Source organism: Nansenia antarctica (assembly GCF_963989245.1).
Source record: "Nansenia antarctica genome assembly, chromosome: 6".
Taxonomy (NCBI): Eukaryota; Metazoa; Chordata; class Actinopteri; order Argentiniformes; family Microstomatidae; genus Nansenia; species Nansenia antarctica.
Window position 1 is genome coordinate 39,812,331 of NC_137676.1, and position 26,428 is coordinate 39,838,758.

At 49.2% G+C, this 26,428-nt stretch overlaps 1 protein-coding gene across 1 annotated transcript; it reads left to right on the forward strand.

Annotated features, from left to right (window-relative positions):
• On the forward strand, positions 1-25,139 carry cd34 (CD34 molecule; the record flags this gene model as incomplete). Its single annotated transcript, XM_080534432.1, has 8 exons — positions 1-125; positions 17,628-17,837; positions 18,125-18,459; positions 18,737-18,817; positions 22,266-22,380; positions 22,492-22,544; positions 23,387-23,533; positions 24,948-25,139. The coding sequence occupies exons 1-8, from the start codon at positions 44-46 to the stop codon at positions 25,137-25,139; spliced, it is 1,215 nt and encodes a 404-aa protein (XP_080390558.1). The 5' UTR covers positions 1-43.
• Positions 25,140-26,428: the final 1,289 nt, after the last annotated feature.

Genomic DNA, 26,428 nt, shown 5'->3' on the forward strand with positions numbered 1-26,428 from the left:
CACACACGTACGCATACACCGGCCGCCGCGCTCGCAAAGGAGGATGTCTGCATCCATGCGGAGAATGAATGGAACCTGGAGAGGGATGGCTCTCGCCCTGGTCCTCTGCGCTCTGTTGCTGCACAGTGAGTAGTACCACAACTTTCACACTACTAATTAACTTGTACTGCTGTATTCTGGCTGTAAAGTCACCTGTGTCTTACCGGACCTTCACTTTAGGGATCTGGCATGTTTCAAACTCTAGTAGTTTGTCTTCTGATGAGGCTGTGGGAGAGTTCAATGAGTATGTGTTAAAAAAAACTAGTAGAATGCGACATTGTTTGAAATGCACGCTTCAAGGTGAACATGAACGGTAACTTTTCAAACTTACGACACACCCGTTTTCTTGAGTATGTCGTCACGGTGTGGCATGTAGCGGCTCGGAGCATTTCTGTACATTAAGGCTGGTAGAATGTTAGAGGAGTAGAACGTTAGAGGGGTCACACACACAAAGGCTCCGCTCTAGAGTGGAAAGTTGCCGTTGAGAATAATTATGGACTACATCCTGAGTAGTGGGGTGGAGCTGGGTGTGTGTGTGTGTGTGTGTGTGTGTGTGTGTGTGTGTGTGTGTGTGTGTGTGTGTGTGTGTGTGTGTGTGTTTAAGAGTGCACTGTGCAGAGATGGAAAGCCCACTCTTTGGAAACAGAAAACAGACAGTTTATTTCAGGAACATGGGAGTCTATTTAGCATCTTTTTTTCTCTTCATCCTTTTTTTCATAAGTGGGAAAACTACTTCTGGAAGTTCCATCTGATATGTGATATGTGTTTTTTAGCTCACAATCTGTGTGTCCAGACGTTTAATAGGAGGAAGCTCATCCTGTGTTTGATCCCTGTGTCCTGTGAAGATTCATGTTTATGTTATTAGTGACCAGGATGGGTGGAGTGTGTGTGTGTGTGTGTGTGTCTGTGTGTGTGTCTGTGTCTGTGTCTGTGTGTGTGTGTGTGTGTGTGTGTGTGTGTGTGTGTGTGTGTGTGTGTGTGTGTGTGTGTGTGTGTGTGTGTGTGTGTGTGTGTGGGGGGGGGGGGGGGGGGGGGGGAAGTGAGCACAACAAGACGTAAAAATAGATCCAAATGTAACGCCTCACAGGGGAAATGTGTGTGTGTGTGTGTGTGTGTGTGCGTGCGCTTGTATGTGTGTTTGTGTGTGTGTGTGTGTGTGTGTGTGTGTGTGTGTGTGTGTGTGTGTGTGCGGTACCTCTCATGGGGAAGGTGTGTGTGTGTGTGTGTGTGTGTGTGTGTGTACTAACAGGGCAGTCTGCCCTGATGATAATTGCAGGGTGATGTATTGCTTGGAGAGTCTGCTGTGTGTGTGATGAGACCGGTGTTGGTCCGGTCCGGTCTAACGACTTCTCCAGAGCTCTGTTCGTGGCTCATGTGGGCACAGGAGCAGTAAAAGCACCCTGGCCCAGTTTGGACTGTGGGAACAACTATTCCAGACAAACCAGACAGAGGGGAATAAACATGGAAGAGTTTCACTTTAAAAGGGGAAAGTCTCTTTACCCAGGAACATCCTCGACATGATGCACATTGGGGAGGCGCCTACTGTACCACCCGGCTGCAGTCCAAGTTGGTAATTAGATTTCCATGGAAATCCGATTAAGTGAGGGCCCCCCCCCCTGACTATACTGTAGGTCAAAAAGGACACCGTTAATCTTATGTAGATATTATTGTCGTTTCGCTTTGACTGAAATGTACAGAGTTATTATTATTTATTTATTTTCTCAATCTGAATCATCTCCCATTCTTGTTTTGGGTTTGTAGCTAATTCGTTTCTACTTTGAGAATAGCACAGGGGTGTCGACACAAGCCGTCCGTGTCCCCTCCCCCATTCCAGACTGCAGCCAACCACGCTCCACCCCTCACACGGAGCTGCTACATGGTTGACACTTGTATGCCACCGCCACCACTACGTGAATTTGCCAAGGAATGGCCAGCATAGGATTTTGAACACAACATTGGAACATCTTTGTCAAACTCAAACACAGACATTTGTGACGGCAGCTGGTGAAAGGCGGAACAAGTTGGCAACTGACCAAATGTTCTGACTTTTATTCAAAATAAATTATAAATTGGGCCAGAAAATGTAAACTCATTTGTGGGTGGTGACCTTTAAAAGAGCATTGATTCAAAACACATCGTTTTACTGAAACGTTGTTGAAAATCAATGACACACTTGCTAGTCAAGCCAAAATATTGCAATGCAATGGATTTGGTGAGTTACATTTTTCTGAATAAAAGTCCTAACATTTCGTCGGTTGCCGACTTGTTCCCCCTTTTACCAGCTGTCGTCACATTTGTAAATTGTTTCAGCTCTGAGGCGCTTCTTTGTGTTAAATGTGACAAATGAACGAGACAATATACAGTATTTGGTTGCTTGGTGCTTGAGGTTTTCATCATTTTAGATATATATGAGATATTTTAAAGACCCCTCCCTACCCCACACCACCACAACCACCACCACCACCACCACCACGAGAGAGAAGCCCTCCACCCCATCTCTGTCCCTTTTCACAACCGCATCATTGTCCATATATACAGACACCAAAACTCAGAGGTCAATCTCCTTGACGTCAGTTGTCATTCTTATCGAGAACAAGACTATTTATATGGTTCACGACCCATTATGTCTGCATCTATATTTGAGGCTCTTTGTCATTATCGTCATGAGCTGATGAATCCAGCCCCTGTTCTGCCTACAATTCCTGTCTTGTTCTTGGCCTGTTATTGCTCTGGATAAAGTCTAATCAATGACACAGTGGATGTTGTGCCAGTGATGTCATGAGGGCCAGAGGGGAGGGGGGGGGGGGGGGGGGGGGGGGGGCGGAAAACAGGCAGCTGATCCCAGGCCTGTTTAAATAACACCCTTTGTGCTGCTTTTATAAAGACCCAAACATAAAACAACAACACACAGACTGGCTTATGGAAAAAAAGAACTAAACTAATTTCCCCCGGGGTGTACTTCTGCCTTATATCTTCTCCAAAACACGCATGTTTACGACAATCTGATCACATGCCAAGCGACGGCACCCGCAGGGAGAACAACATTGAGTTTGACAGACAGACATGGAGCACAGACACCGCCGTGTCTAGTGACGGTCGTAAAGAAGTATCCCTTACAGCAGTGGCAGCATGGCTGGGGTGACTGGGGGGGGGTCTGAGAGCAGCACTCGGTAACAGTAGCCATTAGGCCTCCAGAGCACCTGACCACAGAGGGGCATTCCACTGGGAGGGTGGGGGGGGACTCCGAACAGGTTTAGATGGTACAGCAAGCTGCCAATGCAAACTCGTAAGTATTAGATGTGCCAGGCACAGGCGGAGAGACAGATGAGCGAAGAGGAGATAGAGAAAGAGAGAGAAGAGGGGTGAGAGGGAGGGAGGGGGGGGGGGGCGGTGAGAGAGAGAGAGATGGATAGAGATGAGAGAGAAGAGGGGAGAGATGGAAAGAGATGAGAGAAGGAGAGAGGAAGTTTCTCGATGACGCAGCTCCATGGTAAATGTGTTTAGCTGAACTAACATTCTCATCATATTTAAGCCGGCCGTTCAAACCGACACGTTCTACAAACACCGACAGAGGTTTATGTTCCAATTTCCCCTGGCTTTGATTCAGCACTTATGTACGCTCTGAAATATGTACCGTAGCACTGCTATTAGGCATGGTCAAAAACCTTGCATGATGTCATTCCAACGCCTCTTGGAGCACACTGCTGTATAGGAGGGCCCTGGCGTTCTGTCTGGAGGGGGAAAAACCCCGCTTTTAAAGCTGCATGAGGAGGGAATAACACGTTCATTTCATGGCTCAGCTGATTTTCCAGGAGCCGGTTCGCTGGGTTCTATTGCTAATTCAGCGCCTTTGGGAGAGTGGGCCATTACAATGTGTCCCACATGAAAATATGCTTGTGCCACAATTCCAAACTGGGATCAATAGGGTTATGATGTGCATTCCTGTGATTGGGGGATTCAACACTTCATATCTCCTCCACCACATCCTCAACACAGGCTAAGTGTCCCACCTCTGAAACGAGGGTGTGATTGACACTTTGATAGGCCTCCCAGACACAGCACATTCATTCAGGGTGGCAAGAACCGTCGGGTGTTAATGAATATGGACATACAAAGAACTGCACAGACACAAGGAGGAGGGAAGCTCACTCATGACTCCTTTATACCACTATTGCGAGAGAGAGAGAAGGTTCTTCCTGATGAAACCCCCCAAAAGAACAGCAGAGTTCAGGGATCGAGGCCAGTGGGGGTGTCAGGGGGGATAAGCTTCTTGCCCTTCATATCTCCATGCTGTAACAGCCTCTTTCACAGACAACAGGGTCTCCTGCCAACATCAACAGGGGCAGAATATTGCCACTCTCTTTCTCATGGCCCTCGGCTGTTGAAGCAACATTCTTTCGGTCCCAAGTCGTGATGGTAAACGTTGAACTCACGTCATCCACTGGAGGGTGTGGGGACGTTTACATAACTGCTGGCAGATAACCGGCTGATGTCAGGGCAGGGTGTGTGTCCTCACGGGCCTATGGTCATGGTCTGAAAACCGTGAGAGCTGCAAAGTAATTAGAAATGTACTACATCAAACTGGCACTACCATTTCAGAGTTGTTCCTTTTTTTCTTTTTTCAAAGTAAGTTGTCAAAGTAATGTTGAAATCATCTTGTCTGCCAGTGTTATGCTGGCTAGAGTATGTTCAACAGGACTTCTCAAACTTCTCAAAAACAAACACACAACGACCCCACCCTTGGGACTATTCTATTACCTCATACTCGGTCTGGATGCCTGTAGATCAACTCACCCGCCATCACACTCCAAGAACTCCAAAACCCCTTCTCCACAGCAGAAAATCTTCATTTGGCATCCTGCTGCTATCAACTATTTTACAAAGCAAACAAATTAAAACAAAGAAAACCAAGCCAACGTTAATCTAGGACGTGGACTTGACAAAGAGCGCATAATATTCTCTAGCAACAATATTTACTCTGCTAAACAATCTTAATGAATTGCAGACGCTGGGGTTCGCATTCAAATCTTCCTCTCCCCCCCAATTATGGCTGTTCTTCAGAGCCTTTTGTTTCTTGTTCCCTTGGCACCCTGGTGCAGTTTTACAGCTGCTAGGGGTTTTTACAGCGAGCAAGCCCTCTCCTCCGATTTCTCTCTCTTTCATTTCAACACAGCAACCTTGGCACATGATGAGAAAGACTCAGTCAGGAAAGGAGCTTTAGTAGACAACACTCCTTCACTAGTCACTAGATATCGTTCCACAGAGGAACGCCTCTGAGATTGATCGGTGGGGGGCTGGTGGAGGGAGAAATCCTGTTGGATACCGTTCCTCATTCCATGCGTTACAACCCACCCTCCGATTTCTACCTCCACCAGCCTCCGCTGAGACGGATGGGGGATTTCTAAACATTCGGTCTGGGAAGGACACAGATTCTCGCCCCATCACAAACACTGTCGCTTATTGCTGCAACGAAACCAAACAGTAGACGTCAGTGTTTGGAAGATCCCAGGTCATCATAGTGTCACAGTGTCCACAGAGTAGACAACATTGGTTGTACAGTACTGGCGTCCACCAAGGCAAGCCTGTCAGAGAACAAGGCTGGACTCTTTCATGGCGGTGTATACTATTTAGCCTGGGGAATAATGATATTTAATGAGCCTTGGCTGAGGCCCTTTCACTAGTGGGGTAATTGCTCCTGGTAATTAATGTTCAGCAAGAAACGCATCATTGGGGCCGCATTGCTGTGCTGCCTAATTGAAAACATAAGATCACATCCTGTTCAAGGCTGTTTAGATGGCACATATACTTTCTTTCTTTCTTTGTGTGTGTGTGTATGTGTGTGTGTGTGTGTGTGTGTGTGTGTGTGTGTGTGTGTGTGTGTGTGCGCATGTGCGTGCCTTTGTGTGTGTGTGTGTGTGTGTGTGTGTGTGCATACGCATGTGCGTGCCTTTGTGTGTGTGCGAGTGTGTGTGTGTGTGTGTGTGTGTGTGTGTGTGTGAGGCAATAGAGTGTCTGGGCAGGTCTCCCTCTGGGAGAGGGAGAATTACAGAGTTTAACCAGGCAGTCAGGCTCTTCCCATCGTTTCTCTCTCTGCCTCTCTGTCTCGTTTCCCTGTCCTACTGTGGCTCCCTAATCTAAACCATTGTATGAAGCCGTTCTGGGAGGACTATACATTTAGATATCCTCTTACATAGCCTCTCCCTGCTCTGCACTCAGATGTCAAAGCAGTTGGAGTCAATCCAGGAACATCTGCAGCTACAACCAAGCGTAGTGACAGCGAGAGGCCAAGAACACGCTCGTAAGAGCATCTGGAATTTGGAAGAGAAAGCTTACCCTTCAGTAATGAATGAATGAATGAATGAATGAATGAATGAATGAATGAATGAATGGACTTTATTGTCATTGCTACAGTACAGGTACCAAACAACGAAATTTAGGAGGGGTGGCTCCCCTGGTGTTAGGAAAGGGGAAAAAAAACACTTTTTAAAAAAAAATCACAAGAAGGGAAGGAGCTGGTTTACATAAATAAAGGCTATGTACACAATCCACTGTACTATACTGTACAGATAGACGACTAGGGTTGTCATATTGCACAATAGTATTGTTTCACGTTATTTAAAGTGTCACAGTTTGCAGGCTTGAAATGTACATGTTTGTGCCTCAGCACTACACCTGATTTTTTCAGTCCAGCAGCTGCCATACAATCCGTCCAGACTGTCCAGGGCCCAGAACCTAGGTCTTTGCTGTGTTCAGGGCCTGGACGGCCCTGTGGTAGAAGCTGTTCTTCAGTCTGTTAGTCTTAGCGGCCAGGGTCCTGAACCGCCTTTTCGAGGGCAGCCTGGTAAAGTGTACGTACCCAGGGTGGGTCGGGTCCCTGGAGATCTTGGAGTAATGAGATAGATGTACTATTTAGGAAACAGGGGTTTAAGGTACGGAGGGGTTTAAGGTCCGGCGAAACTATTTTGATGAGAGTATTAAATGCTGAAAAATAAATAAAAGTATGCCCATGTTTTTGCCAATTTATTAAATAAATAATACCTTCTTCTTCTCTGGCTCTCTCTGTTCTGCAAAGGGTTTTAAAAAGCAGATGTAGCCTATGGCAAGTGGTAGGGAAATATCAATTATTTCAATAAATGAGTCTTGAGTGTGGAACAGTGTATGCCCATATGAACGAATATCACTGTTGGCTGTTATTATGGATGTACTGTAGAGGAGGCTGGTGGAGGTTGAAATCGGAGGACGGGGCTCATAGTAATGCATGGGATGGAATGAGGAATGGTATCAAACACGTCCTTTATAGTCTCCTGCCCTGCTGTGTGTCTACAGGCCAGCTGGGTGTTACCCTCCCCAGCCTGCTCACCTCTACGGCTTAGTGAGGTCACTGCCTGCCGCGTGCCGTGTGAGCTACATCCTGTCCAAGGATGTGCACGGATAACATTCCAGCAGCTGCCGTGAATTCCTTTTCATTTTTGACACCCCGTGCTGTGTTTGGTTTCAAAACACCAGGGGCGTGGGCAGATCTGAAATGTCAACTTTTTTCGCCACCGGCCTGTTCAGAAACATCAATAGTTTTTCTCCCGTTTGGTTTCATCCACAGTGATGAACCCCAAGTGGAGGTTCCAGGTTGGCGGTTTGGGTTGTTTGGATTGGACTGGCTGTCTGGCCTGGAGAGGAAACTCTGCTGTATTTGGTCACTGACCGGTACTGTGGACTGGTGTGTGTGAGTGAGTGTGTGTGTGTGTGTGTGTGTGTGTGTGTGTGTGTGTGTGTCTAGGTAGCCCCGAGTTGGCAGACATAGGAGCACGTTGTTCTGGTCGTATAGATGGAACAGATAGATAGTGTCTATCGCTGAGGCTCTGAGGCTGTGTGGTCACCTCATGGACAGAGCAGCAGGAATGGAGGGGTCCCTGTCCTGTCCTGTCCTGTCCTGTCCTGTCCTGTCCTGTCCTGTCCTATCCTGTCCTATCCTGTCCTGTCCTGTCCTGTCCTATCCTGTCCTGTCCTGTCCTGTCCTGTCCTGTCCTGTCCTGTCCTGTCCTGTCCTGTCCTGTCCCTGTCCTGTCCTGTCCTGTCCCTGTCCTGTCCCTGTCCTGGCCTGTTCTGTCCTATCCTGTCCTGGTCTGTCCTGTCCTGTCCTGTCCTGTCCTGTCCTGTCCTGTCCTGTCCTATCCTGTCCTGTCCTGTCCTGTCCTATCCTATCCTATCCTATCCTGTCCTGTCCTGTCCTGTCCTGTCCTGTCCTGTCCTGTCCTGTCCTGTCCTGTCCTGTCCTGTCCCTGTCCTGTCCTGTCCTGTCCTGTCCTGTCCTGTCCTGCCCTGTCCTGTCCCTGTCCCTGTCCCTGTCCTGGCCTGTTCTGTCCTGTCCTGTCCTGTCCTGTCCTGTCCTGTCCTGTCCTGTCCTGTCCCTCTACTGTCCTGTCCTTGTCCTTGTCCTGTCCCTCTCCTGTTCTGTCCTGTCCCTATCCTGTCCTGTCCTGTCCTGTCCTGTCCTGTCCTGTCCTGTCCTGTCCCTGTCCTGTCCTGTCCCTGTCCTGTCCTGTCCTGTCCATGTCCTGTCCCTGGTCTGTCTTGTCCACCCTCCCAGAGCATTCCTCAGCCAAAGCTTTCCCTTGGGGCTCCGGAGGGTTGCCGAAAATTCCAGACTGGCTGTAGAGAGAGGGACAGTCTGGGACAGGGAAGTCAGGGCCTATCGCCTGCAGACATCTGGAAGTGGGGGAGTGGGAGTGGAGGGGAGGGGAGTGGAGGGGACAAGAGGGGAGGGGAGAGGAGGGGAGGGGTGGGGAGGGGAGTGGTTCAGCCAGCCGGTGTGACAGCCAAGGTGCTGTCTCTGCGGCCTGGGTGGGGATCCGAGGCGAGCCCCAGGCTTTGAGGCCGCAACAGCCGCCTGTCTCTGAAGGCCTGACGTCAGGGGGGCTCCTCTTCTTCTTCTTCCCTGGAAGTACGCATGCAGGGAGGAGGCCAGTTCTCCCCCCGAGGGAGAGTCCTCCACATCTGGGCCAGGGACCCAGGGACCCCTCCCTGCTCCAGGCCACTTCCCCTTCGTTGGCTCCCCAGAGAGGAGCAGAAGCAGACCTAATGAGAGAGGCCATGTGAGAGGACTTTTGTCCCCTGCTCCCCCACACACACACCTTTTTAATTTAGTGTAGAGATGTTTGTTTTGGTTTCAACGTCCGTTCCCCACCCCTGTTTCCTCCTTCTCCTCCTCCTCCTCTTCCTCCTCTTTACACTAGCGAAGTAGGAAGTGTTTAAAGACGACGGCAATCACAATGGGAAGGGGACTGTCGGTAGGGGCAGGAAGAGACAATAAAAAGGCAGAGATATTGACAGAGGAAAGGAGACGTCCTTCCAGACACCAAAAAGGGGGGGGGGACTATAATTTAGAGACACCGGAGGGCCATTTACTACTCAGACTGCTGTCTAATTTTGAGGTCAAATACACACATGACCAACAGGGCTGTACTGTATTTATTATAGATCTGATTTGATTAGATTAGATACAACGTCATCGTCCATCCAGGGATTGGAATGTGTCTTTGGCTCACCAGCCACATGTGGAACAGACACATAAATCCTGTCCTGCCTTATCACTGGCCCTACTGCACTGGCCCAAAATAAACACCAAGGTCTGGGGTGAGAGGAGGGTGTTGTCTGTGCTCTCCGAGACCTTCCATAAGGCTTCCAAGATGTGTCTATCATGTCGCTTTGGCTCCGTGGCCGGCGTGACCCGACAAAGGTGTGTGTGTCTGTGTGTGTGTGTATGTGTGTGTGTGTCTGTGTGTGTGTGCGTGTGTGTTTGTGTGTGTGTGTGTGTATGTGTGTGTGTGTCTGTGTGTGTGCGTGTGTGTTTGTGTGTGTGTGTGTGTGTGTGCGTTTGTGTGTGTGTGTGTTTGTGCGTGCGCGTGTGTGTGTGTGTGTGCGTGTGTGTTTGTGCATGCGTGTGTGTGTGTGTGTTTGTGCGTGCGTGTGCGTGTGTGTGTGTGTGCGTGTGGGAGGTTGAAGGCCTCGTCTGGCCGTGACCAACCAGACAAAGGTTTTCATCAGAGCTGTCATCACCTCACCTGGCCTGGACCATGTCACATGACCTCCCCCAGGGGATTGTGGGAGGTGGCTAGGGCGTGTGTTCGCTGGCTGCTCTAGGCCGCAGCTCTCGGTACACTCTGCCATGTGCTGAAGCAGCGCGGAACAAACAAACGGTTCCTCTCGTTCTGTTTTCTCTCCTCTCTGTTCTCCGCTTTTATTTTTTACAAATCTGGCAACCACATTTTATGGCGTTGGGAGACTGGAGCTGCTCAGGAGTACAATGAGACAATCTGTTCCGCTGGTGCCACGATGACATCACGAGAGAGGGGCCAGGAAACGCGATCCACGGGGGCTACGATAGGGCTGGGACAGGGAGTCAAGGGCCTGGACACATGCATGCACGCACACACACACACACACACACACCACACACGCACACACACACGCACACACACACAAACACACACACACATACACACACGCACACACACACGCACACACACACACACACTAGCTAAAATGGTAGTGTTGAAAGTTTAAGAAGGGTGTGCCTGCACTTTCTTGAATGATTACAGTCTATTGAAAGTTTATTGACAGGCATGTTGCATTGCATGTTTTACAACAATTGTGGTCAACTTTACAGTACCCTGGTGTATATGAATGCACTAGTGAAATCAGCCACGAGAAGAGGATCCATCAGCTCTAATGGGCCCATAGATAATGTCTGCAGAGAGATAAGAAGTCTATTACTCTCTCTGCAGACACAGTCCCCCACCCAGGCTCTGTGAGAGTGTGTCTCAGAGTGTAAGTCATGATATGTGTAAGTCATGACGTGTGTGTGTGTGTGTGTGTGTGTGTGTGTGTGTGTGTGTGTGTGTGTGCGTGCGTGCGTGTGTGTGGTTGAGACCCTATCTCTGATGAACAGGAGGGGCCAGTGAGTCGAAGGGATCAGGAGGGAAACCGAAACCAAATGTTGGAATTTGGCTCTCGTCCCGACATCAACACATGGGACTTAATGACAAGAGACACCACCTCCTACTTTAGTATATCACTCCTCTTTCCCTCTCTCCCACTCTCTCTCCCCCTCTACTCCCCCGCCCTCCGCTGCCCCCAGAGCCGTGATAGGATTGCCTCTCTAGGCTCTCCGCCAGCCCACGGGGCCCCAAACATCTGCTATGGCAACCCTGTTTGCTATGGAAACAGCTCTAATAAAACAACGTAATCTCCTCCACTGTCCTTCAGCGTGCGTGTCAGTTCAACCAAGGGCCTTTTTCACGGCAGACCCACCTCGTTTTGGGGCACATCGTGTCACGCGATGCGTGTACGTTTGAAACGCGAGCGAACGCGGCGATTAGTCGCGAGATATAAACGCGGCGGTGTTCACCCCCCCCCCCACCCCCCCCCCCCCCCCCCCCCCCCCCGTGACCTCCCTTCAGCTCTCCATATAGAAAGGACGGCAGCCGCCAGGGGAGGCTGGTTCATTAGGGGCAATTGTGCAATGCCCCACCAAAGGGAGAAGAGAGAGATTTTTTTTCTATGACTTCTAGACAGTGTTGCTTCTGAATATCATAGTCCAATCAGCTAGTGTTCTGTGGCGTATATCATAGTCCAATCAGCTAGTGTTCTGTGGAGTATGTTCCAATCAGCTTCAAGTCCCGCCCCTTTCGGGGCAACTTTCACACTACGCGAAATTGCACTAGGCTGTTCTCGTAGACTTGCATGTAAAATCTATTTTGGTAACTTCAGGCCATTCGGTCATTTGTCTATGGGGTTTTGGGACATGCACCGAAAGGGGCGGGACTTGAAGCTGATTGGAACATACTCCACAGAACACTAGCTGATTGGACTATGATATACGCCACAGAACACTAGCTGATTGGACTATGATATTCAGAAGCAACACTGTCTAGAAGTCATAGAAAAAAAATCTCTCTCTTCTCCCTTTGGTGGGGCATTGTGCAATTGCCCCTAATGAACCAGCCTCCCCTGCTTGAGGATATTACAACTGGACCTATTACCGAAGTCAAACTTCGTTTGTGGTCGCAATCTCCGCGGCTGTTAGGCTGCTACTGTTGGTGTTTTGCGAAGCCAGAATACACAAACTCGACCTGAAGGTAAGAGAGTCAGCTAAGATAAATGCTACTTCAAACATTTAGTAATATCGTCAGCATGGTACGTTTTCTATTGTCGTCTTTTAGCTTGTTTGTTTATGTATTCAGCACACGCACACACACACACACACACGCACACACGCACACACGCACGCACACACACACACACACACACACACACACACACACACACACACTCACACTCACACACTCACTAGAGGGGATGAAGAGGTCTGTACAGGGGGGTAGGGGGGATGAAGAGGTCTGTACAGGGGGGTAGAGGGGATGAAGAGGTCTGTACAGGGGGGGTAGAGGGGATGAAGAGGTCTGTACAGGGGGGTAGAGGGGATGGAGAGGTCTGTACAGGGGGGGTAGAGGGGATGGAGAGGTCTGTACAGGGGGGTAGGGGGGATGAGGAGGTATGTAGAGGTGGGTAGGGGGGATGAAGAGGTCTGTAGAGGTGGGTAGGGGGGATGAAGAGGTCTGTAGAGGTGGGTAGGGGGGATGAAGAGGTCTGTACAGGGGGGTAGAGGGGATGAAGAGGTCTGTACAGGGGGGTAGAGGGGATGAAGAGGTCTGTACAGGGGGGTAGAGGGGATGGAGAGGTCTGTACAGGGGGGTAGGGGGGATGAGGAGGTATGTACAGGGGGGTAGAGGGGATGAAGAGGTCTGTACAGGGGGGTAGAGGGGATGAAGAGGTCTGTACAGGGGGGGTAGAGGGGATGGAGAGGTCTGTACAGGGGGGTAGGGGGGATGAGGAGGTATGTACAGGGGGGTAGAGGGGATTAAGAGGTCTGTACAGGGGGGTAGGGGGGATGAGGAGGTATGTACAGGGGGGTAGAGGGGATGAAGAGGTCTGTAGAGGACGGTAGAGGGGATGGAGAGGTCTGTACAGGGGGTAGAGGGGATGGAGAGGTCTGTAGAGGTGGGTAGAGGAGATGTAGAGGTGGGTAGAGGTGATGAAGAGGTCTGTAGAGGTGGGTAGAGGGGATGAAGAGGTCTGTACAGGGGGGTAGAGGGGATGAAGAGGTCTGTAGAGGTGGGTAGAGGGGATGAAGAGGTCTGTACAGGGGGGTAGAGGGGATGGCGAGGTCTGTACAGGGGGGTAGAGCTATTCTCATGCTAAAATCGACTGTAAATCCAGATTTTAAAGTTGATATTCTTCCCCGTGGAGCATGCCCCCATAACCTGTGCCCCACCCAAAATGTTTAGCACCAGCCGCCACTGGCAGCCGCTTGTCAAATTCATACATGACATACTGTACTGTCGTGGGATAGTAGTATGCCCTTTATTTGGAGAAGTGTGTACCCTAGGCACTTGACATGTTGTTTACAGTGTGACCGTCTCTACGACGTGATGTCCCTTACCTCATCCACTAAAAAACACTGTATCCCTCTGTAAACGCTTGGGTCCGTGCCTCCTCCGTGACTCACCATCCACTCAACGTCAACACCCGCATAACACGTTTGGGCAGTGTGTCGGGAGGGAAGCGGGTGAGCCGTCCTCTCATTATCCCGCGGCCGCGTTAGTAGCGTAGCTGCGTAGGCACCGCAGTGTAATTGCCGATGATTGGCCTCGACCACAGCCAGCCGGCAGCGGCAGAGGCAGCGTCTCAGCTGTCACTCCGCATCCCAGGAGCGTGTCAGGAGTCTCACTGTAAAAGAACAACAACCCAGGATTCTGGTGGCCTAACGGGCCAGTGTGGCTCCCCACAGCGTCGTATAGGCTAGAACACCCAGGGCGGCCGTGGGACAGTCAGGGTGTGACAGCGTCCGTTATGGCCGCCTGAGAGTGCTTCACTGTGAAACCCGAGGGTACCGTTGGCTGGCGTCTAAGCTCCGTGCTCCGAAGCTTTTCCGATCATTTAAATCAAGCCGTGGTGTGCGCAAAATGTGGTGAAGGCTTGTTCCATCCTGTTTAACTGTGTGTGTGTGTGTGTGTGTGTGTGTGTGTGTGTGTGTGTGTGTGTGTGTGTGTGTGTGTGTGTGTGTGTGTGTGTGTGTGTGTGTGTGTGTGTGTGTGCGTGCGTGCGTGCGTGCGTGCGTGTGTGTGTGTGTGTGCATGTGTGCACGTGTGTGTGTGGTAGCGGAGTAAGGGGTTAAGAGCGGGGCTTGGCTGGAAGGCTAGTGAGATTTCACACCCAAGATCTCTGAGGTGTGTCCTCAGTGGTAGAGTGTCATATATACTGTACCGTATAAACTCCTGTCATGCTGCCCAAAGCTGAGGCTGTGTAGAGCTGTGTGTGTGTGTGTGTGTGTGTGAGACAGAGAGAGAGGAGGAGGAGAGAGAGAGAGAGAGAGAGAGAGAGAGAGAGAGAGAGAGAGAGAGAGAGAGAGAGAGAGAGAGAGAGGGAGTAAAAGAGTAAGAGACAGGGGGACACATTAGAGTCATGATTAATACTCTCCCAGGAGAACCCGAGGAGCTAAAAGGCCCACACACACTATAAACAGCCTTTTTCCTAGGAAGCACTTGAGTATAGAATCTGGAGTAGGCTACAGGAGAGTCAAACAATCAGGCAAGAAACATTAGTATCACAATGCAACATGAACAGCTGTTTCTCCTCGAACCGTTACTGACCAGGAAGCACTTGACTAGAGAATCCGGAGTACAGAATGGTCAAACAGTTAGGCATGAAAAACACTACTGTAATTTGTACTGTAGCATCACAATGCAACCCTGTATTACTGTGGGTATTTGTAGTACATTCAAGGACAAGTACTTTCAATATCCTTTGAAACAAGTGTATTTAATTACATGAATTGGAACACATTGAACATTTTATGAATGTAAATACAGTAGGCGTCTGTGTATTGCGACTGTGAACAGGAGGTGAGGGATGAGGTAGGGGGTTGGTTGCTGACGTTTGGAAGCTTAATGTGCATTCTTTTTCACAATGGCTATCTATAAACATAGTCGCCTAGGGCCAAAGGGAGTTCGCTGAAGGCTTTAATAACACCGTTAAAGTTTCAGGATTAATGCCCAGTTAAGCCAATTAAAATATATGACCTGCTCTGCACAATGTCCAACGCGTTGGCGCTGCTGTCTAGATAAAGTGCACTCCGGGAGGGAGATGTAGTGCATTTTACTGGGCTCAGTGTGCCGTGTTGGACACACGCTATCATGGGTGTCCATTTGGCACCTATTCATCATGGGAAAATATTGACGTAATGCATCATTAACCCCTTGTTGAAGATACTCACGTCGCTACAAAGGAATGGAAATGCTAATACGAGGGTTATGGTGTGGTGTGGTGCCTGCTCTTTTTATATCAAATTCACCAGCGTAAGAAAAAGGGACGTCTTAAACCATGAGAATCTGTAAACAGTTTATTGCCGATTTGCTAGATGATGTGTTGTGGTATAATCATTAGCTCCTTTCAGAAATATGCCATAGCTTTGGTGGTTAGATGATAATTGCTGCAGCTTTTCAAACCACAAGTGTTTCCAGCCACTTCAGACGGAGTCTTCAGACTTGCTGTTGCAGTGTTAATGGCACAGTGTGGGCTGGGCATATTATGTGACAGCAGCTGGTGAAAGGGGGGAACAAGTCGGCAACCAATCAAAATGTTCCGACTTTTATTCGGTATTCTTCGAGACTCTTATACTGTATTTACATTCACAAATGTTCAAGGTGTTTGAATTCATGTCATTAAATGCACTCGTTTCAAAGGATATTGCCCTTGAATGTACTACAAATACCCACAGTAAAACAGGGTTGCATTGTGAAACTACAGTTACAGTAGTGTTTCATGACTTGACCTTTCTGTACGGATTCTCTAGTCAAGTGCTCCCCAGTCAATCGATGACACACTCGCTAGTCAAGCCAAAATATTGCAATGCGATGGATTCGGTGAGTAATCCCCACTAACTAGGTAGTAGTGGGGATTACTCACCGAATCCATTGCATCGCAATGTTTTGGCTCGACAAGCAAGGCTTGGTCGGTTGCAGACTTGTTCCCCCTTTCACCAGCTGCCCGCCACATATTCTCATATTCTCCTCAATGTTGACAGCTAATCGTCCACTCATTTGTGTATTGCTTGGCTTCTTAAAGAAAATATACATGTACTGTAGTTGTGATATCTTATAAGGGTTGCAGCTATCCATTTGCTTCTGATTACTTAAGTAAATGAAGCATTTCTCCGCCAGGGAAAGACAGGGTAAAAGTGCATGTTTGAGTCAAGTTGCTGAGGACCCAGATACAAGAACCTCAAAAGCAAGGCAGTGAGGCAATGGAGGATCTCAGCTGTATAAGAGAGAGCACCACGTGTGTGTGTGTGTGTGTGTGTGTGTGTGTGTGTGTGTGTGTGTGTATGTGTGTGTGTGTGTGTGTGTGTGTGTGTGTGTGTGTGTGTGGAATCAGACAACACAGCTGGAGTGTTACATTGGTGTGGGTGCAGAGCCAGTGCTGGTCAGATAGAGGGTTCGTCTGCATTCTGGAACCTGGGTGAAAATGAGTTTGGACTCAGGGAACACTAGGCTCCAGAATGCCTGCTTACATAGCACGACACACCACCTGCCTATGGGGACAGTATTGAAAAGAACTATCCCTCTAGACACACAAACAAAGCAACGTTTGTAACTGCACTAATAGTATAAGCAAAGTTGCATAGACCAGTATTGCCCATCCAATTATCCCTAATAACACCCCAGAGTCATGCCTCCACATCCACTTTAACTTCAACTAAAATGACACAAACGAACACTAAATCATCACCCGTCGACCTCACATAAACTCACATGGATAATCCTTTTAGTTTCACCTTGCCTCACTCTCCAGCCTACCCGATACCAACTTTATCTTGTTTTAGCAACAGGATCTCTCCCTGGCGGTGGGTGTAGTAGAGAGACAGACGTCGTGACCTTTCAGAGAAGCGTTTATTTATGCAGCCCGTGGGGAGGGCATCAGTGCACTGTTTGGCCTATTCATTACCTGGGGCTCCTGAGCAAACAGGGCCAAATTGGTTTGGCGTCACGGGCCGAGGCGAAGGGTGTGGGTCAGAGGGGCCAGGCTGTCTTAACCTGCCCTCCACCCCCGGCCACATTCAAACAAACACACCACCCACGTGCTAAAACCCCATCCCAGCAATAAAGGTCCCTATAGGCGGGGGGTGTGGCACTGCTGTGAGTGTGAGGATTGTTAGTGTTAGGTGACCTAGCTATGTTATAACTGTGTTATACAGTATATATATATATCATTGTATTGGGAGTTGTATCGGGGTGTTCAGGAGCTGATGCACAACAATCGGAGGGCATTCCTAATGCACCTGTTTCTGATGTCATCTGATGCCCCACCACCACTCTAACAACTCTATGTTCAGTGTGTTTTCCTCAGGTGACACTAACAAGATGAAAGGACCGTTGTAATGTCGACTGGTTGCAGCTTTTACAAGTATCAGATGGGGTCGGTGTCAGGTCCACATGTACACGTATCGAACCCTGTCCGTCTCTCCTTCTCAGACGGAGTAGTGTGTCAAGATGACGCTGACCCGGCTGACGCGGCTGACGCGGCTGACGCGGCTGACGCGGCTGACGCGGCTGACCCGGCTGACGCGGCGCCTGACGCTCCCGCAGACCCGACCGCCGCCGGCAGCGTGGACACGACCCCGGACGCCCAGGCCAGTGCTGACCCGGCCAACACAGACCCCACTGACAGCCCTGCAGACACAGGTAAGACCCTCACTGAGCCTCCCTTAAAGCTGTCCACACCACAGTGTCAACGTCAGTATCAGGGAGGTGAAGAGAATAACGGTTCTTCTTAGGACACTTGAGAAGAACTTTGTGATGACCGAAGACACTTTGAACAAGTCTGGCTATTGAATACAAGGCACAGTAAAAAAATAAATATATATATATTATATTAGGTCTTACTGTACACCCGTTCCCATCCGGCATCCGGATATCTGATATTCAGAGCTGTACAGTACACTAAGTATGATCCTACTCTGCGTGTTTAGGAGCCACACTCCCGGCAGACGCTCCCCAAGATACGGCCGTCACGGACGCCCCGGACGCCCCAGACGCCCCAGCGATGGACACGGCTGCGACCCCGGAACCTTCCGTAGCCCAGTCGGCTGAGACTCCGGCGCCGTCGGGGACAGCGGTGTCTCCTGATGACAGTGCTCATGACAGCGCCATCTCCGTCCAGACCGTGATGATCGGAGGCGATGATACTTCCGGTACCACGGAAGCGCCTCTGGCGAGGGTAACATGGAAATTTATCCTTGCTACCGAGGCCCCCGCTGCCCCCGCTGCCCCAGAAACCACCATGGCTCCTCCTGTACTCGTCGTGGTGAGTAGGTGACCCACTACCCAGCCAGCCGGATGGTCAACTCCTGTCCATAGTGCCAAAATATTATTATTATTATTATGTGTGTATATATATGTATTATTTATTATTTTAACACACCTGAGTGAACCAAAGCATGTATAGATACAGAAACCTGTCTCTGAAATAAAAGCTGTGTTGTAAAGAGAATAGAGGAGAATAGAGGGAGTTCATGGAGAGATGGGTTTACGTACGCCTCTGTCTTCCACTGACACACTCCCTGTCTCCCCTGTTTGTGCAGCCCATTGTGGAGTGCGTGGACAAGGAAGCCATGAAGGACAGAGATGCAGTCAAGGTGATGCTGGAGGTAGCTTCCAACTGCGTAAGTAGAACAACTGGGTTTTTTCCGTATCCATATCGCTATGGAAAATCGGTTCTCAGAATGAGAATATAATGAGATGTATGGGGAATATCTGATCAGGATCAACTCAGAACTGAAGTTGATGGAGGTCACCGAAATGGATAGGACAAATGCTATTCCTAGAATGTGGTAACTGGCTGTTCCGTCATGTCGTTGAGGATGTCTGGAGATATATGAATATGGAGTCTTGATGGCTGTTCATGTTAGATAATGCATCCCGAACAAACAGGCACGCTCTCATGATATGACGGGAGTTACGGTACATACTGGATGTGAATCCCTTCTCCATCACGTTCATAATCAACTAAACTGACTTCACATTGTGAATGGCTCTTGAGCTGGTCCACCCTGGGAACCCCACTCCAACCCCCCTCCCCACACACACACACACACCCCAACCCCAACCCGCCCCCCCTTGCCACCCCCTCCTCCAGCTTGTTCTGTGTTTCCAAACCGCTATGATATCAGCATTTGCCAGACAGACAAACAGACAGACCGACAGGGGGGGAGCGTGCAGGGGGCCATTACCCCTGGTGCCATGTTCCGTTTGCATGGGTTCCTTATCTGGCTCCCTGCACCTTGGCCCGGGAGGAAGCATTCCACTTAAGAACCAGAAGATTAATGCGTTCCAAACAGCTAGTTGGAAACATGGGCCCTGATATGGTTCCCTGATATGGGCCCTGAAGACAGATGTTGTTGTTTTCTCAGACGTTCTCTAACCGTTCTAAAACAGCCTGCCGGCGCAGGAGACAAACGAGGCGGAGGAGGACTGGTGTTTCCTCCCTGGGCGTCTCTGTGGTCTCCCAGGGTCAAAGGTCACATGGAAGAATAGCAGGGGTGTGGTCTGGTTCCCTAGCTTGGCTTCGTCAAAAACCCTTAGTGCGATGGAATACCAAAGGCGGTTGACTGCTGCTTTCACCATGGTGACTAGGGCCCAGAGTTTTTCCTGGTCAGATCATGAACTTGAGTGATATCCTATAATAGAATATATGCCATTTAGCTGACACTTTTATCATAAGTAACTTACAGTACAGTGAGTGTATAAATTATTTTGGTGTATATGGTGGCAACGAGAATTGAACCCACAACCTCCTAACCTACATGTTAACAAAGAACGACATCTTGTGAGAGGAGCATGGATGTGCTATTAGAGCTCAGAGATATTTCACCCCAGGTGCCCTAAAACAGCTGTACACCTCAGTGAAGTCAGTCATACGCCGGTCATCCCCCCCCCACTGTAGCTGGCCTCTGCATTAGCAGTCAGTCTGATCTGCCATTATTCTACTGGAATATTGAACAGGCCAAACCTTCAGAGAGGTGACGTTCAGCGTCTGTTTAAGTCATCCATGTGAACCTGACACGGAACATGGAGAGGACCGGAGTACTTGGCCAGCGGATGAGGTTCGCAACAAGCGGGAAAACCCAAGAGTGTGCGGTTTCGAAGGACCTCGATAAAGAGTGAACGTCTACAACGTTGTATCCGTAGAGAGCGGTTCCCATAAGTTGCGGTCGCACCGGAGCAGTGGAAAAAGCTCTCGATGACAAAAGTCCCGGAATGCAGTCAGTCGCCTCTAAAAATGTTGCTGTAAATTCCCATGAGAAACGCAGTCCCCCTTTTTCATAAGGCAAGTCAACAACACTCACAAAAAAACCGGCACCGGCTAATAATAACACCATCACCAGAAAGATAACACACATTCGTCACACTTGAGACCAAACACAGCTCTCTCTCTCTCTCTCTCTCTCTCTCTCTCTCTCTCTCTCTCTCTCTCTCTCTCTCTCTCTCTCTCTCTCTCTCTCTCTCTCTCTCTCTCTCTCTCTCTCTCTCTCACACTCTGTCATGGCCAAACGCGAGCATTTCCCAGCAGAGAGACATCTCCTCCCGGCTGCCAAGATTGAAGCTGAGGTCAAGCGGGGCGAGGAACACTGTGACGAACGTAGAGTTCCTGAACACAACTTTTAATGGGTCACTTGTGGGACAGACAGACAGACAGACAGACAGACAGGGGGGGAGGCAGGGGGGAGGAGGACAGGAGGATACAGTACAGAACATCCATCAACTTGTACTGTACCCTGGAAGTTAACAGTGTAGGCTTGGATAGGGAGTGTGTGTGTGGGGGGGGGTGGGGGTGGGGGGGGTTGATGAATGATGTAGTGCGCTCCTCCCTACCCAGAGGAGCAGATGAGGAGTGTTATGGGGAGGCCAGCTGTGGTGTGGGCCTCCTCACTGAGGATCCAGTGGGGGGGTTTTTGCACATTGTGGCCTATGGGGAGGCAAGCGCTGTCTGGATCACATTACACAGCAGCACACACAGCCAACGCTCCCAAGGCCCTTGCGCAATGTGATGATATCATAGTTCAACGACAAGGTGTGGTCACTGAGCTGTTTTCCATCCGGCATTATACCTCATACGCACATGTACGCACACACACACGCACATGGTTTTACACACACACACACACACACACACACACTGATAGAGAGAGCATGCTCCGCTGGACCTATTCACAAGCACACCCACACCCAACGTTCAACACTCCACTCTCCTGAGGATACATAAGGATACATGAGTGTAAGAGAGAGAAAGAGAGAGAGAGAGAGAGAGAGAGAGAGAGAGAGAGAGAGAGAGAGAGAGAGAGAGAGAGAGAGAGAGAGAGAGAGAGAGAGAGAGAGAGAGAGAGAGAGAGAGAGAGAGAGAGAGAGAGAGAGAGAGAGAGAGAGAGAGAGAGAGAGAGAGAGAGAGAGGGAGAATATGTGTATGTGTGAGAGCTCCAACTCTGACCTCATCATGTGTTTGGTGCGGTGACAGACATGCATGGACTAAAAGTCTACAGCTCAGCTTTAGCAGCATGGGTGACTGTGTAGCCGTGCATACAGGAACAAAATACTCTGAGCACCTCACGTTTTCTAGGGAAATTGTCATGAGTGCTGTCATTCTGATGTATAGTGTACAACATTAACCTAGACCTGTAATGTTTAATGCTGGAGCTAAGAAAAGGCCTTGAAGATTGTATCGGACCACTCCCACCCACCCTAATGGCTTAGGGCCATTGAAAAAAATAGAAATGTACTGTATGCTTTCATAGCAGCATCTTATTGCACTGAGCCAGTACTATTTAACTCAGATAGTCTATATTTTATTATGTTTTTTCGACTCTAAGTGTCTATGTTTATGGATGTTATTGTGTGAAATTGCTCTCGTGTTGACGTGTGCTGCATCCAAGAGGTCTTGAATCTTGAATATTGAAAGGTCACTCACAGCTGGAGTTTGAGATAAGGGTGAAGGTAGAGTTAGGATTGGAGCTATAGGATTAGAGTTAGGTGTTGTGTTGGAGCTAGGGTAACGGCTGTTTAATTAAGATATGAACTTATGAACTAATCAATATAATCCAAAATATGTTTCTACAGGAGGATACTAAAAGAAAAATAGAGTCTTTGCCTGGGACTTGGTGCGCAACGTCTTGCAAACTTCAAGTCTTCCAGGAGGAGAGCTCCAAAGAAATGCTTATGGCAAGCTCTGATAGTAAGTATTGTCTCATAATTGTCATATAATAATCACATTATAACAATACAAATGACTCTCTAGATGCCCGAAAAATCTATATTTCACTTACACGCTTGTCTCCCTTTCCAGCTGGCATCAAAGAACTGGCTGAGACCCTGAACACTGAAGACATCAAGGGCGCGGTAGGGGCACACTCCTCGATAGCACCAACACTGTGTTCCCTGCAACTTTAATTCATGTATTTGTTTTATTAGGCACAGCTTTAAATAGACATTGACATGAGTGCTATTCAGGGGAGGCTGGCCAAGAGTTTGATACCATTCCTCATTCCATTCCATGCATTGCAATGAGCCCGTCCTCCGATTTCTACCTCCTCTAGCCTCCCCTGGTGCTACCTACCGCGCCTTACAGGAGAGATCTGAGGTGACTGTAGCATGGAGGAGTATGTAGCTACTGTAGGGCCTGACTACAGTAGGAATCACAACCAGTATGAACACACAGCCCCAGAGAGAAATAACCATGATGTAAACACACAGCTTCTACTAGGCTGAGGAATCTTCTAGAGACTGAGCGGGCCCCACCAAGGACGTCACTGCCAGCTGACACACGCCTGTGAACACAACACATCGGTCTCCTCCCTCCCTCCCTCCCTCCCTCCCTCCCTCCCTCCCACCCTCCCTCCCTCTCTGGCATGGAAGTCTGGTCCCTCTTCATCCCATCTGGTGTACTCATAAGGCCTTACTGAACTACCCTGATCCTCCCTGGATGCTGTAACAGAGTTCACCCTCAAGTTGATTCATGGTGTTCTGTAGGAGGCATTCTAATGCCCTGAGAAAGGCATTCTAAGGCGGGGAGAGCATCATGGGTTCTCTTCCTAATGAACTCTGAACTCGTAAAACTAAACCCGTCTGAGTGCCTTGTTATGATACAGTCTTACTCCTCTTAACTCTACACACTCTCTCTTTCCTGTGTGTGTGTGTGTGTGTGTGTGTGTGTGTGTGTGTGTGTACGCGCGTGTGTGTAGCTGGGAGTGGAGCAGGTCGAGGCAGCCCCACAGCAAACTCATTACGTGTTGCCGACCCTGCTCACCTTGGGTCTGCTCCTGGCCGCGACCATCATCGGGGCCTACTTCCTGAAGAACCGCAGACACAACGCCAAGGGCATGAGGCTGGTCAGTCAGGCTACACTTACTGCCACAGACATTAGCTTACATGGACAGGAAAACCTCTTGGCCTTACACATATTTCATAATGTCCTCTATATGTCAATATTTTTCACATAAAAGCCATCCTACTATGTCATTTACCTGACTTTAGGTTGGAATGCATTGGTTGTACTCATCGGTTGTCATGAATTGTCTTACACAGCGGTTATCGTGACGTTTAAATTTGACTCTATCCTCTGCAGTCTGCAGCTTTACTAGCTAGCTATAGACCCCCACTACGGTCAATGGACCACTGTGCACTGCATAACATACAAATAGTATTCGTTATGTTTCTACTTACACACACACACATGCACACACATTTGCACACACACACACACACACACATACACACACAGAAACAGACACACACACACACACACTCACATACACGCACATACACACACAGACACACACACACACACACATTAATTATAGAATGCACTAGAGTATATATGTACGTATGTGCTGCATTGTGTGATTTCAAACACTGATCTCACTGACCCCCTTTCATATACCACCACCAGGTGCATATGATCACAAGTGTTTCATTACAGTCATTCAAAGTTTCGTAAAAAGGCTGTTTTCCTCATTATGAATGATAGAATACACACATTTCTAAGGGGCAGGGGGGTGGGGTGGGGGGGGGCGCGGTTCCTGTTTCTTATGTTTGAAACCTGATTTAAAAAAAAAAAAAATCTAAATGGCAACGCGTTCTTTTCGGAGCAATTGTTACCATGTTGCCATGTAATTAGGCGAGCGTTTTGGCGTGATATCACAAAGGAACAGCGAGAGCGTGTGCTCCAGCGGCCCGCGCCCTGAGAAGGAGGGAGGAGGGAGGAGGGAGGTGGTGGTGGTGGTGGTGGTGCTCTCTGAACTGCCATATGCAACAGCACTCTCTTCTGTTTCATCTCCCAGCCAGACCAGAGACACAGCTGGTTCTCTCTACCGCTGCCTGTGACGTCACACTCAGAGAGAGCTGCTTACAGAGCTGATCCAGCCTGTCAAACTGGGGCGACATGTTCAAAATCACAGTTTTCACCGATAACTGGGAAAAACCCCTCGAATAGTTCCTCTGATCCTCACAAAATGAGGCCCTGGCCCTGTAAACGGTATCACTGTGGCACTTTGATACTAAGCAGCTGCGGTTTAATTGCGATACATCGTGAAATGATAGACTCCCACATCGGGTTGTTACTGTTTTATTGTGTTTCTTGGTCATGGTATGTTGACCATGTTGTGTGTGTGTGTGTGTGTGTGTGTGTGCGCGTGTGTGCATGTGTGCGCGTTTGTGCGTGTTTGTGTGTGTGTATGTGTGTGTGCGTGTGTCCGTGTGCGTGTGTGTGTGTGTGCACGCGTGCGTGTGTGTGTGTGTTGCCAGGCTGAGGAGTCCTACCCAGCAGATGAGGAGAACCAGGGCAACACCCTGGTGTCCGTAGCCCCGCTCACCCCCCCGGAGCCCCAGGAGAAGCCCAGCGTCAACGGGGAGTCCCTCGACGGAGCCAAGACACAGCCCCCGCCCACAAACGGACACTCTACCCCCAAGACCCCCGTGGCCGACACAGAGCTGTGAAGACCCCCAGCCCCCCCTCAGCCTGTCCCCCGTCCCTCCATCTCCCCCGTCCCCCTCCCCTGGATAACAATGGAACAGAACCCCCCCCACCCAATTCCTCTAACCTCCCGCCCCTTCCCCTCAGAACCACAGAGGCCCCATACCGCAGTGGACATCAGGGACAACCACCCCCCCACCCCCCCTTCCACGTCTGTGGCCATATAAATCATATGTGTGTTAGTAATGATGATGATAATGATGATGATGATGATGATGTTGATGATGATGATGATGATGATGATGATGAGGCTCCACCCCTGGATTGCTGACGGCAGGCAGGCAGGAGACCGGAGACCGGAGACCGGGGCTGGACTGGGTGGAGCTAGTTTCCGTGAATTACCACTGGCTCCCATGCCTGCAGCTGGGGTCCCTGTCTGCAGCTGTCAACGCCCAGGAGTGTCCCTGCAGCACATGTCATCAGCTCTAAAGGCTTCCAACAGAAAAACATCAGTGCAGTATTAATTCGAATCTAGTCTGTTAGTCAATCATAAAAGCAGAAGAAGAAAAAACACAGCCTTGGATCTGTTGACAAACTTGTTAAGAGTTCAAACTTGATGAGCTCTGAGTTTGTTTGATTGTGTGCTTTCTGTATGTGCCTATGGGTGTGCATGCACGTGGTTGTGTTTGAGGGAGTATTTGTGTGTGTGTGTGTGTGTGTGTGTGTGTGTGTGTGTGTGTGTGTGTATTACGAAAGTTGTATGTGTGCCCAATGGATTGGTGTGTGTACGCGCGTGAGTGTGTATTTGTATGTATGTAGTTCCTCTGCACCTTTTTCCGGCTCGGACGTTAATTCCCACCCTGTAAAGCCCCCTACAAAAAAGGGGGTCTCGTCTTATCTCATCGTTGTGGGCATAGGCAGGGGGAGTGTGTCACTGCTGAACACAGTTGGGAATTAGCTCCCCTGTCGGAAATATGTGACACGTTCTAATGCTTTGGTCCTCATATCGGGATCCGATGTAATGATCAGACTTTTCTTTCGAAAAATGTGAATACATTTCCGCGTTGTTGAAAATCAATGACACATCGCTAGTCAACTAACACAGCTTGTTTTGTGAGCCTGCTAGCAATGTAAAGTAGTGTTATCTAGGTAACTAGGTAGCAGTGGGGATTACCACCGAATCCATTGCATTGCAGTATTTTGGCTTGACTAGCGAGTTTGTGTTGTGATTCTCAACAACGTTGAAACGTAGTTCGTGTTTCAAAATAAAAGTCTGGACATTTTGATTGGTTGCCGATATGAGGACCAAAGC